The sequence below is a fragment of the Mustelus asterias genome, chromosome 6 (assembly GCF_964213995.1).
Source record: "Mustelus asterias chromosome 6, sMusAst1.hap1.1, whole genome shotgun sequence".
Classification (NCBI taxonomy): domain Eukaryota; kingdom Metazoa; phylum Chordata; class Chondrichthyes; order Carcharhiniformes; family Triakidae; genus Mustelus; species Mustelus asterias.
In genome coordinates this window covers 5579888-5592985 of record NC_135806.1, presented here as the reverse complement: position 1 = coordinate 5592985, position 13098 = coordinate 5579888, and the positions used below count along the sequence as shown (strand labels likewise).

Genomic DNA, 13098 nt, shown 5'->3' with positions numbered 1-13098 from the left:
ATGCAGAATGATGCCAACAGCGTGGGTTCAATTCCCGTACTGGCTGAGGTTATTCATGAAGGCCCCGCTTTCTCAACCTTGCCCTCGCCTGAGATGTGGCGATCCTCAGGTTAAATCACCACCAGTCACCTTATGTGAGAGCAGCCTACGGTCATCTGGGAGACTTTACCGTACTATCAAACAACAAAGTGCCATTTCGGATTGCCGCCATTTCCTCCACTACCTTCAATCTCCTTGTAGCCTGAAACTAGATGCTGCTGTGATGAACTGTAGGATATCAAAGCTGCAGCGAAACCCCAAATAAAAAATCTGCAACTCATACTGGGTGATCTGCTCAAGATTTAATTAAAGTTAGAGTATAATTAGATTGAAAGGTTAGCTGTGTACCTTGGGTGTGATAAAGAAATACTGAGAGGTGTTCTCCTTGCAAGCTGTATGTACCACCATTTCAAAAACCGTCCTCTCATTGGTTGGGTCCATTCCCTGCAGTGACAAAAGATAATAAGTCACACATTTCTCGCAGAAACCCTAATGCTTTTCCCACATCAAAACATTTAATTTATAGAAAGAGTTGCTCAAAATTAAACAAAAGACAATTCCTAAAGAAGAATTAGCTTCTTTTGTAATGCCAAGTATTATCGGAAAATACTAATTCTCCAAAGGCTGAGATGACAAAAGTACCTGATTGATTTCATCTACAACTCGAAAGGGACATCTATTTAATTCCTGCAGAGCCATTAAATACAGCATTGTAGAAACGCTTCGCTCCCCGCCACTCTGGTGATGTGGGGTGAGTTCATGGAGTTGGGTACTGCTGCGAAACTTCACTCGAATTCGGATACCGTACTTATCGTATTCTTCCTGCGGGAAACAATAACGCACAGGAATGAGGTGGCCATTCAGCCCAGCTAGCTTGCCTCACCATTTATTCTTCATTTGGTGCAAGTCTAACCTGGTTGCTTCAAAATAATGCTTTTCTACTCAGAAAACTTACATTACTTGACCGATGGGCCTGAACTGTTCACACGGCATGGGTCTTGCTACGAACCCCCCAAACAGTCGGCAAGGATGTCCGTTGGGAAATGTCTCAAGGCATTTTGCAGCATTTGCAAAGCAAAATTTGACACTGAGCTGTATGAGGTATTAGGACCTGGGTGGGGGGGGGGGGGGGGGGGGGGGGGGGGGGTGTCGGTCTAGCTCAGTTTACCGGACAACTGGTTAGTGATGCAGAGCGATGCCGACAAAGCAAGTACAATTCCCGTACTGGCTGAGGTTATTCATGAAGGCCCCGGCTTCTCAACCTCGCCCCTCGCCTGAGGTGTGGTGACCCTAGGGTTAAATCACCACTAGTCACAACCTATGGTCATCTGGTAACTATGTTGACTTTGATTTATTACTGTCACATGTATCAACATACAGTGAAAAGTATTGTTTTTTGCACGCTATACAGACAAAGCATACCATTCATAGAGAAAGAAAGGAGAGAGTGCAGAATGTAGTGTTACAGTCATTGCTAGGGTGTAGAGAAAGATCAATTTAATGCATGCAAGTCCATTCAGAAGTCTGACAGCAGCAGGGAAGAAGCTGTTCTTGAGTGGGTTGGTACGTGACCTCAGACTTTTGTATCTTTTTCCTGACGGAAGAAGGTGGAAGAGAGAATGTCCGGGGTGCATGGGGTTTTGAATTATGCTGGCTGCTTTGCCAAGGCAGCGGGAAGTGTAGACAGAGTCAATGGATGGGAGGCTAGTTTGTGTGATGGGTTGGGCTACATTCACGATCTTTTGTAGTTCCTTGCGGTCTTGGGCAGAGCAGGAGCCATACCAAGCTGTGATACAACTAGAAAGAATGCTTTCTATGGTGCATCTGTAAAAGTTGGTGACAGTCGTAGCTGACATGATAAATTTCCTTAGTCTTCTGAGACCTTTACTTTATTAGGACAGGTGACTGGGAACCTGTAACTGTTGCACATCACCCAACATTGACTTTTCTTCCTGCTGCTGCTGTTCTATATGAAAGCAATACACAGGAACACTCACTGTTAAATAGAAAGGAACCTAGCCACCTGTCTCTGGTATTAACTGGAGAAATGACAAGTTTGCGGAACCCATGAAAACAGCAGGTTATTTAAATGAACAAAATGAGTTGTGTGTTCAAGGCAAGGTCCTTTTATTAAAAATTTCCTTCCCTCAAGCAGAAGGAACTACAACATGAATGGCAAGGATTCGGAACAGCGCATAAAACATCATGGTTGTCGTCACCAGCAGTAACTGCAATGGAAGGAAAGGAATTGCAGAACAAATCTCTGAGTAAATAGTGATGCTAGTATGGTGTCATACAAAACACATGAGCGATATTTAAACATACAACAGTCGATTCAGGGACTGGTCCCAATGTAGCAAGGGGGCTGCGCAAGATACACAAGTTGTGTATACATATTTACATTGGATGAGGATTTAATTTGGTCTCATTTGTGCATATGAATGGCTTGCGGATTTATGGTAAAAGCAAATTATTGCGGATTCTGGAATTTGAAACCAAGAGAGAAAATGCTGGAAAATCTCAGTAGGTCTGGCAGCATCTGTAAGGAGAGAAAAGAGCTGATGTTTCAAGTCCAGATGACCCTTTGGCACAGCTTTGTTAAAGGGTCATCTGGACTCGAAACGTCAGCTCTTTGCTCTCCTTACAGGTGCTGCCAGACCTGCTGAGATTTTCCAGACCTGCTGAGATTTTCCAGCATTCTCTCTTTTGGTTGTGGATTTATGGTTCTGGTTTTCATTGCCAGGATATGTTCAGGTTTAATGTGTCAGAATACAATATAGCTGACGATGCTGTTTAGTTTCTGCTGAGGAGCAGGGTGTCTGATTGACACCTATTCACTTATTTTTTTGCGGCCACATTGTGAAAGGAGATAACCAAGACAGTCGTGAGCCAGGACGTTAGGACAGTAAACAATTTGGTACCTAATGCCTTCGAAGAAATCTGTCAATTCTAGTGATTTTGTTCACAACAACAGTTGTCACATCATAATGCATCAGATCTGGTTTCTATCGAGCTGAAGCTTTCCTCAACAACTTGTAGAGAGTCGGGATCGAAACAGGATCGAATCGTATGCTTCCACCCAGGGAAAAATGGGATAATTGCATTTATATCTTTGTCTGCGTATGCACAAGGCATTTCAAGGACTCGGGTCAAGAACAACAAATGGATGCATCGGATTCCATATTTAATATGTCAGATTCGAACTGTCAGTAGGCAAAAGACCAGGGCTAAATATGGCAGGGACTCCTGAGGATAAGGCAAGCCTTAATCCCAACATATAAAAGGTATGGAATTGTGGGCAATACGAGTCCCAGGTCACTTAGAGGTCCAGTGAGTTCCATAATGGTGGCACAGTGATTAGCACTGCTGCCTCACACCGCCAAGGACCCGGATTCGATTCCCAGCTTGGGTCACTGTCTGTGTACACTGTCCACCTGTCTGTGCGGGTTTCCTTCGGGTGCTCCAGTTTCCTCCCACAGTCCAAAGATCATAGAATCCCTACAGTGCAGAAGGAGGCCATTTGGTCTATCGAGTCTGCACCAACCATAATCCCACCCAGGTCCCACTCCCGCAACCCCATATATTTACTGTGATAATTCCCTGACACTAGGGTCAATTTAGCATGGCCTAACCTGCACATCTTTGGAATGTGGGACGAAACCAGAGCACCCAGAGGAAACCCACGCAGACACAGGGAAAGTGTGAGGGTTAGGTGGATTGGCCATACTAAATTGCCCCTTAGTGCCAGGGGGACTAGCTAAGGTAAATGCGTGGGGTAATGGGGATAGGACCTGGGTGGGATTGTGATCGGCGCAGACCCGAGGGGCCGAATGGCCTCCTTCTGCACTGTCGGGATTCTATGATTCCATAATGCCAGGTCAACAGTGATCTATCTACCCCTGGGGTGAAGGGAATATCTTACTGATGATCCAATTGGGAGTAGAACCATTGGACAAGTCACATTTGGCATGAATGTGAATGTCAAAATACAGCTGAAAAACATCTTACCTCGTTATCTGTGTGCAGGTCAATTTCCCCTGCGCACTGCATCGAGCAGAAATACTCACTAAACTTCTCATTGATTTGCTCAACAAGCTGTTTCAAAGGATATAGCCACCTTTCTTTTACCTATTGGAAGTGAAAAATAAATGTATCAGACGTGACCGAGTCCAGGCCGACACGGGGTAAGGACGCTAACATTAAATGTCAGAGTGATCTTTTACACTGTTTTCAAATGAAGCGTTTCTTCACAATACCTGAGAGATATTCAGTTTATAATTTTCCAATTCACTTTTTTTCCTATTTAGCTCTTCAGACAAGTTTTCTATTTCTTGTTTCCTTTTCTTGTACTCATCCACAACCTAAAAGAGAAGTTATTTTGTTGAGCGTTTCAATTATAATAGATACATCAACGCAATTTACTATCGTTACGCAAAGATACAACAAACGTAAGAAATAGTAACAGGAGTCCGCCATTTGGCTTCTCGAGCTTATTCAATAAGATCGTGGCTGATCTAACTGTATCCTGCTTTCCTGCCTTGTGCCCCCATAACCCACAACTCTCTCAAAAATCAGATATAAAAGCAAAATACCGCAGATGTGTGAAAATAAAATAGAAAATGCTGGAAAAACTCAGCAGACATGGCAGCATGTGTGGTGAGACAGAGTTAATGCTTCCAGCCTGGAGTGTATTCAATGATCGAGGCCCCACTGCTCACTAAGGGAGAGAATTTCAAACACTTAGAAGACCCTTACAGAGAAGAAATTCCTCCTCATCTCCTAGTTAAATGGGAGACCCCTAGACCAGCCATATAAACACTTCAAGAGCAGGTCAGATGCTTTGGGAATCCTGCAGCAAATAACTAATCTCCAGACTCCCAAAGCCTGTCCACCATCTACGAGGCACAGGTTAGGAATGTGGTGGAATACTTTCCCTTGCCTGGATGGATGCAGCTCCAACAACACTCAAAGCTTGACACCATCCAGGACGAAGCAGCCCGCTTGATTGGCACGCCACACACAAACATTCACTCCCTCCACCACCGATGCACAGTAGCAGCAACAAGTTGCACTGTAGTAACTCACCAATGCTCCTGAGAGCACCTGTCAAACCCATGATCACCCCATCTAGAAGGACAAGGTCAGCAGACACATGGGAACACCACCACCTGCAAGTTCTCTCCAAGCCACTCACCATCCTGACTTGGAAATATATCACCGTTCCTTCAACGTCATTGGGTCAGAATCCTGGAACTCTCTCCCTAACAGCATTGTGAGTGGACCTACAATATTAAATGGACTGCAACAAGGCAGCAGCTCACCACACCTTTCTCAAGGGCAATTAGAGATGGGCAATAATTGATGGTCTGGCCAGAGACACCCACATCCCATGAACGAGTTTAAAAAAAAAACCTGAATTACATATTTTCAACCAATACCTGATTATTTTGTCAATTATCTCAATGCGGGGCTTTGCTTTGTAGAAGTTAGCTGCTTTGTATTTCAACAGAGCCTACACTTGAAAAGTAGTTAATTGTCTGTAAACCACTTCAGAGTGCCCCAAGTCACGAATGGCACTATAAAATGAAGCTCATTCTAATTTTGTTTCTAAACATTTACCTTAAATTACGATTGGAACTTGTCCTGTTCCCCAATGCAGAAACGCACAGAAGCACCAATGTTACTTGTTCACCCCAAATTCAGGAGAATTCAAATTATTAATTGTTAATTACATTGTTAACAAAATGAATGACTGAGATAATTTATGATTCATTTATATCTAAACCATATCTGTTTAGAAACACAAAACTCTGCTCTTACTGAAGAATTCAAGCCTGTGAAACAGGATTCTCTCGATCTTTCCTCATTAAGCGAAGCATCTATTTCATCCAGTGTATTTGGAAGACTTTGAAATGCCTGAGTGAGAGAAAACGATCAAACTTTAAGATCATTGGAAATTGAAATGATTCATTCCAACTTCAAAGCAGTTTAAAAACTAACACCAGTGTTCCATAATAGATCAAGCAGTCAGTTACAATGATGCTTCGACCAAAGGTTTAGTTGCAGCACAGGACTTTAACAGCATTTGTCCTCGAGTACTCACGAGAAAAAAACGGGATAGATTTAACTACGGCCACCTTGGATAGCCGGGGAGATAGCAGCACTGAAATGGCCACCATATTTACCCCATACTGTGGCATGCCCCCATCCTCAAAGGAGCAGTGCAGACTTCCCTTCACTCCATCCCATCCCTACTCCTCAAAGAGCACAGTTGCTGTTGTGCATGCAACAGCAAATGTAACAGTACGTGACAGAATCCAACGACTTCCTTTCCATTTGCATGACAACCATCATTTCCAAGAAAATTCATGTTTTACTCCAGTTCACCCAGTTGTGGGCGGCACAGTGGTTAGCACTGCTGTCTCAGAGCGTCAGGGACCCGGGTTCGATTCCCAGCTTGGATCACTGTGTGGAGTCTGCACAGAAGTTCTCCCCGTGTCTGCGTGGATTTCCTCCGGGTGCTCCAATTTCCTCCCACAGTCCAAAAGACTTGCTGGTTAGGTGCATTGGCTATGTTAAATTCTCCCTCAGTGTACCTGAACAGGCGCCGGAGTGTGGCGACTAGGAGATTTTCACAGTAATTTCATTGCAATGTTAACGTAAGCCTACCTGTAACATAAATAAACTTTGATTTACCCTAATACAAGATTAGTTAGAAAATTCCATGTAATATTTTCCCAAATCATTAGCATGCACACAACTGCAAACTGAAATTCATAGCCACAGTAATTTGCAATTTTAATATTCAGACCACACCTGTACAAGTATTGAAAATAAGTAACTATTTCTACAGTGTGCATCTTTTGGCTATCTATGCTTGCACTTTTTCAGTCATAGAACCATTGCAATTTCGTTATAAATAAAGAAACAAGGAAGTTAATTAGAACTACATTCTGGGAGCCACTGGATTTGCACATCATTCAGTTTAAACTGGGGTTAATCCATTCAGCAACTCCTTCCCAACCAGTACACTGGTCAGATATACATGGGGCCCGATTTTACCATTGCGTCCGGGCACGAAAACTTGGTAAAGTCGGGCGTGAGGCCATTAACGTGATCTGCGCCCGCGTCCGCGCAGATGTCCACTTTACCAAGGCCCGAAAATGGCCATGATCCGATTCGCGCCCGAAACGGGTGCATTTAAATTGAATTAATGAACTGCCCACCCAACTTTACCAGCACTTCCCCCTTTACCATCGCGTTCACCCGTCCAGATTCGGCAAGAAACAGACCTGCTCGGCAAAGGTTTGTTTTGGGCGCTCCAGCTGCTGAAGAGTAAGTTCAGAGCTTCCAACAGCTCACTGACTCAGAGCTGCCACTCTGCGAGCGATCGGTGGAGAGGAAGGGGGCAGGGGGTTGCAATCGGTCTGGGTTGCGAGAGGGGTGGGTGGATAAGGGGGACAGTTATGTTGTGAGGGTGGGGTGATGCCTGTGGGGGCCATCGCTCCCCCTTTTGCTCCCGGGCCGCTTTTTGCAGCCCAGGAGCGATGTGATGGGAGCGTTTTTCAAATTTACTTCTCACGGCACATGCACAGTTCAGAGCTCCTATCAGAGCTCCTATCAGAGCAGCAGCGTTTCGGGTGTGATAAGCCCCGCCCACAGCGCAATTCAGACTCACGATTTTTTTTCCAGGTTGAGTGCGTATGGGGGGCGCCTGAGAACAAGTTTCCAAGTCGGATCTGAATTGTGCCCAGATTCAGCACTTAGAATCAAAATGGTAAAATCGGGCCCATGATATTCATTAATAACACCAGTCAATATGAGTCATTACTGTTGATATTTTGAGCCTGCAATTCTTGAAGCCCCATTAACAAATATAGATCATTATGACAGACTTGATGACAAATATCACTTCAGACAGATAAAAGCCGCAGCCACACTTTTCCCTCTGTTACATCTCTGCTATAATCCAGCAGCTCAACTGTACTTACTGTCATCAGCTCTGAAGGAATGTCATTTTGACATGGATCCAAGTCGCACATCTGCCTGGCTGCTTTCATACGCTCTTTACACATATTTAGAAGTCTGCGTTTTTTCTCATCCAGCTCTGCATACTGTTGCTGTGGTCCACAATAAAATGATTTCATTTGAGAATAAAGCAGCAATGTATGAAAAGTTACAAGTCTTTAATTTCGGATTTTACTCGCATTTTCCCAATAAATCTCAAGGGACTACAAAAACAATTGCATTATTTTTTTCACTACTGAACACTTTAAACCAAACACACCAAACACTTGCACCTCGTGGTTTTTCTTTAAATAGTGGGTGTACAACAGCAGCAATTCATCCTTCTTCCCCCATGAATTCCCAGCACTATATTTTCTCCTGAATATGCAACTAACCGTACTATTTCATTTTGTTAGTGAGTGAATATAAAACTTAGAAATAGTGAATTACTATTGGGTGGCACAGTGGTTAGCACTGCAGCCTCACAGTGCCAGGGACCTGGGTTCAATTCCAGCCTTGGGTTACAGTGCGGAGTTTGCACGTTCTCCCTGTGTCTGCGTGCTCCAATTTCCTGCCACAGTCCAAAGATGTGTGGTTAAGTTGGTTGGCCACACTAAATTGCCCCTCAGAGTCAGGGAGATTAGCAGCATAAATATCGTGAGGTTACGTGGATAGGGCCTGGGTGGGATTGTGGTCGGTGCAGACTCGATGGGCCGAATGCCCTCCTTCTGCACTGTAGGGATTATATGATTCTATTATGTAAGCTGAGAAGCACAACAATCTCAATATAAGCTTAAACACCAGGGATGCAAGCTTTTGTGCATGCTATTCTTAATAATGTATTGTTTTTTCCTTAAATTAATAACCCCAATGACAACACGTACCGATCACAAAGTACATGCGTGTGGAGGCTTTGGAGAGGGTGCAGAGGAGGTTTACCAGGATGTTGCCTGGTATGGAGGGGAAATCCTATGAGGAGAGGCTGAGGGATTTGGGATTGTTTTCGCTGGAAAGGCGGCGGCTAAGAGGGGATCTTATTGAAACATATAAGATGATTAGAGGTTTAGATAGGGTGGATAGTGATAGCCTTTTTCCTCTGATGGAGAAATCCAGCACGAGGGGGCATGGCTTTAAATTGAGGGGGGGTAGTTATAGAACCGATGTCAGGGGTAGGTTCTTTACCCAGAGGGTGGTGAGGGATTGGAATGCCCTGCCAGCATCAGTTGTAAATGCGCCTAGTTTGGGGGCGTTTAAGAGATCCGTAGATAGGTTCATGGACGAAAAGAAATTGGTTTAGGTTGGAGGGTCACAGTTTTTTTTTTAACTGGTCGGTGCAACATCGTGGGCCGAAGGGCCTGTTCTGCGCTGTAATGTTCTATGTTCTATGTACATGCTAATAAATTAACCCAATTTTCTTCCACTATCCTCAATGCCGCATACTTGTCAAACGTTGGCCTGATAGGGCAATTCATGGTTTGGAATGGGGTCAAAGAGCAGCTTTGTTACTGTGTGGCCAAATTTCCCATCAATTCGATTTTCAAGTTTGTTGACGACACCACCTTAGTGGGTCGGATCTCAAACAATGACGAGACAGAGTACAGGAAAGAGATAGAGAATCTGGTGAACTGGTGCAGCAACAATAATCTCTCCCTCAATGTCAACAAAATGAAGGAGATAGTCATCGACTTCAGGAGTAGAGGACATGCCCCTGTCTACATCATCAATGGGGATGAAGTAGAAATGGTCGAGAGCTTCAAGTTTTTAGATATCCAGATCACCAACAACCTGTCCTGTTCCTCCCATGCTGACACTATAGTTAAGAAAGCCCACTAACCCCTCTACTTGCTCAGAAGACTAAGGAAATTTGTCATGTCAGCTGTGACTCTCACCAATTTTTACAGATGCACCATAGAAAGCATTCTTTCTGGTTGTATCACAGCTTGGTATGGCTCCTGCTCTGCCCAAGACCACAAGAAACTACAAAGGGTCATGAACGAAGCCCAGTCCATCACTCAAACCAGCCTCCCACCCAATGACTCCGTCTACACTTTCCGCTGCCTTGGAAAAGCAGCCAGCATAATTAAGGACCCCACGCACCCCGGACATTCTCTCTTCCACCTTCTCCCATCAGGAGAAAGATCCAAAAGTCTAAGATCACGTACCAACCGACTCAAGAACAGCTTCTTCCCTGTTGCCATCAGACTTTCAAATGGACTTACCTCGCATTAAGTTGATCTTTCTCTACATCCTAGCTATGACTGTAACACTACACTCTGCACTCTCTCGTTTCCTTCTCTATGAAAGGTGTGCCTTGTCTGTACAGTGCGCAAGAAACAATACTTTTCACTAAATACTAATACATGTGACAATAAATTAAATTAAATCAAATAGAGTAGCTATGAAACGATGCTTAAAGACTGAATCAATTTTTATTTATGGCAAAGGCTGAGGGTGGGTGCTTGAACTAGTTTTTCCAAAAAATACTGAGCGGTATGGATTATATCGATTCAGTAAGTGTTTTTAACCTGAACTGTGAGAACAGATGCATTGAAGGAAAAGCTGGATAAATACGAGGGGGTAAGGAATTGAAGTTTATGCTGATAGAGCGAGAGTGAGATCATAGAATCCTATAGTACAGAAGGAGGCCATTCGGCCCATCGAGTCTGCACCAACCACAATTCCACCCAGGCCCTTTCCCAAAAACCCCATGCATTTACCCTAGCTAGTCCCCCTGACACTAAGGGGCAATTTAGCATGGTCGATCCACCTAACCCACACATCTTTGGAGTGTGGGAGGAAACCGGAGCACCCAGGGGAAACCCATGCAGACACGGGAGAATGTTCAAACTCCACAGAGACAGTGATCCAATCTGGGAATCAAATCCGGGTCCCCGGTGCTGTGAGGCAGCAGTGCGGACCACTGAGCCACCGTGCTGCCCCAGATGAAGAAGGTGGGAGGAGATGAAGAAGTGAGGTGGGAGGAGACTCAAGTGGCACACACACACACACACTGACACAGACCAGTTGAGCCAAATGCTCTGTTGCTGAGCTGTAATTCTATGCAACTGAACTGCAGACAGTACCTCTTTCATCTTTTGTTCCGTAGCTGATTCTTTGCATTCTGTTTCCAGCCGGGTCTTCTGGTAAGTTAACGATGTGTTTTCAAGGACAGAGCCGACTTTCTCCATGTTGTGTGTCAGGCAGCTCTGGAAAGAAAATGCTGCAACCTTAATACTGGAAACGTTACAATTCATCTCTCCTTCACTTGCCCCGAACTTCCACCAATCTGCCGGTCATGAGAACAGCCACGACAAAGTAAATAAATAACATTCTCATAGGACATGGTGTTTTGAACTTCCACAGCACATCCTAAATTGCAAGGCAAGGAAATAACATTCCAGTGGTAGTGTTTAGCTGTCAATGTGTAACCCCAACTCTTAATTAATTACACAGATAATCTGTGCAACAGTGACTTCAGTGCCCTACCTCTCCAGCCTATTCACTGGAAAAGAGAGACTTAGAATGGAGGGGGAGGAAACAATGGAATGAAGTGCAAATAACTCCAAGTATTAATAAAGCACACAGGATCTTGGGCTTTATAAAGAGAGGCATGGGAAATGTTAAACTTTTATAAAATGCTTTTATTTTATTCGCTCATGGGATGTAGGCATCACTGTGAGGGTCAGCATTTATTGCCCATCTCTAATTACCCTTGAGGTGGTGGTGTTGAGCTGAAGCTATTAAGGAGCCAGGGCAACTTGCTGTGGTGCATCGTGTATATGGTGCCCACTGCTGCCACTGTGCACAGCTGGTGGAGGAAGTGAATGTTTAAGTGGATGGGGTGTGAAACAGCTGGGTTGCTATGTCCTGGATAGTATTGAGCTTCTTAACTGTTATTGGAGATGGTGGAGACAAATGAGGACAATTTCATCACACTCCCGATTTGTGCCGTATAGATAACAGACCGGCTTCGAGGTATCAAGGCGCGAGTTACTTGTGCAGAAAGCTAGCCTTTGACCTGCTCTTGTAACCACAGTATGCAATTTCCTGGTCAATGGTGACCCCTAGATGTTGATAGTGGGAATTTCAATGACACAATTCCTTTGGATGCCAAGGAGAGCTGATTAGATTCTCTCTTGCTACTTGCATCTCAGCTGGAGCAGTATGTGCAATTCTGAATACTCCACTGTAGGGAGGATGTGAAGGCTTTGTAGAAGGTACAAAAGATCTATTATCTTCTATGTTTCTATAGGATTAGGCTATTGAGTTGGATGATCAGCCATGATCGTAATAAATGGCAGAGCAGTCTCGAAGGGCCAAATGGCCTCCTCCTGCTCCTATCTTTTATGTTTCGAAGAGGTTTACTTGAATGGTTTCAAGGATGATGGATTAATTACATCGATATTTTGGAGAAGCTGAGGCTGTTCTCCTTACAGCAGAGAAGGTCAAGAGATTTGATAATGTTGCTTAAAACCAAGAAGAGTTTAAATAGACCGAACACAATGGCTCAAGAGTTGAAATCCAAGGGACACAAATTTAAGGCGATGGACAAATGAACAAAGGAAAACAAGAATAAAAAGATTTTTTAAAAAAAAGAATAAGTGGTTGTGATCTGGAATACGCTACCTGAAAGGGTTGTAGACACAGATTCAATCGTAACATCCAAAAGGAAATTGGATAAATATTTGGAGTAAAAGCACTGTAGGGATGTGAGGCAAGAGCAGAAGAGTGGATTACTCTTCAAAGGAGCCAGTACAGCCTTGATGAGCCAAATGGCTTCATTTTCTATGCTATACAATTCTAAGATTCTTTTTCTTAAGTGGCACTTGAGTCCTATAGAAAACCCAAATGTCAAAATGTACTCCAGGTTCCTCCAGTCAACTTCCCTGCAATCCTGCCACCAATGATATATTTATCTTGAGATAATTTGACATGGTAAGTCTAAGTTAGTTGCTCCTACAAATCTCTTAAATTATTCCAAACCGAACACGACACAAGTTAACCTGTGAACAGCAGCCTCTGATCATTCCTATTTGTCCTCTAGCTCACTGA

General features: G+C 43.9%; 1 protein-coding gene across 1 annotated transcript in view; it reads right to left on the bottom strand.

Annotated features, from left to right (window-relative positions):
- smc5 (structural maintenance of chromosomes 5) overlaps window positions 1–13098 on the bottom strand; it is a 56434-nt gene that overhangs the window by 3321 nt on the left and 40015 nt on the right. Inside the window, exons 17-23 of the mRNA XM_078213957.1 lie at window positions 11130–11252; window positions 8031–8159; window positions 5860–5955; window positions 4296–4400; window positions 4048–4167; window positions 682–861; window positions 388–483 (exon numbers count right to left, since the gene is read on the bottom strand). Of these exons, the coding sequence (XP_078070083.1) occupies window positions 388–483; window positions 682–861; window positions 4048–4167; window positions 4296–4400; window positions 5860–5955; window positions 8031–8159; window positions 11130–11252 (849 nt within the window). The remainder of the gene's footprint in view (window positions 1–387; window positions 484–681; window positions 862–4047; window positions 4168–4295; window positions 4401–5859; window positions 5956–8030; window positions 8160–11129; window positions 11253–13098) is intronic.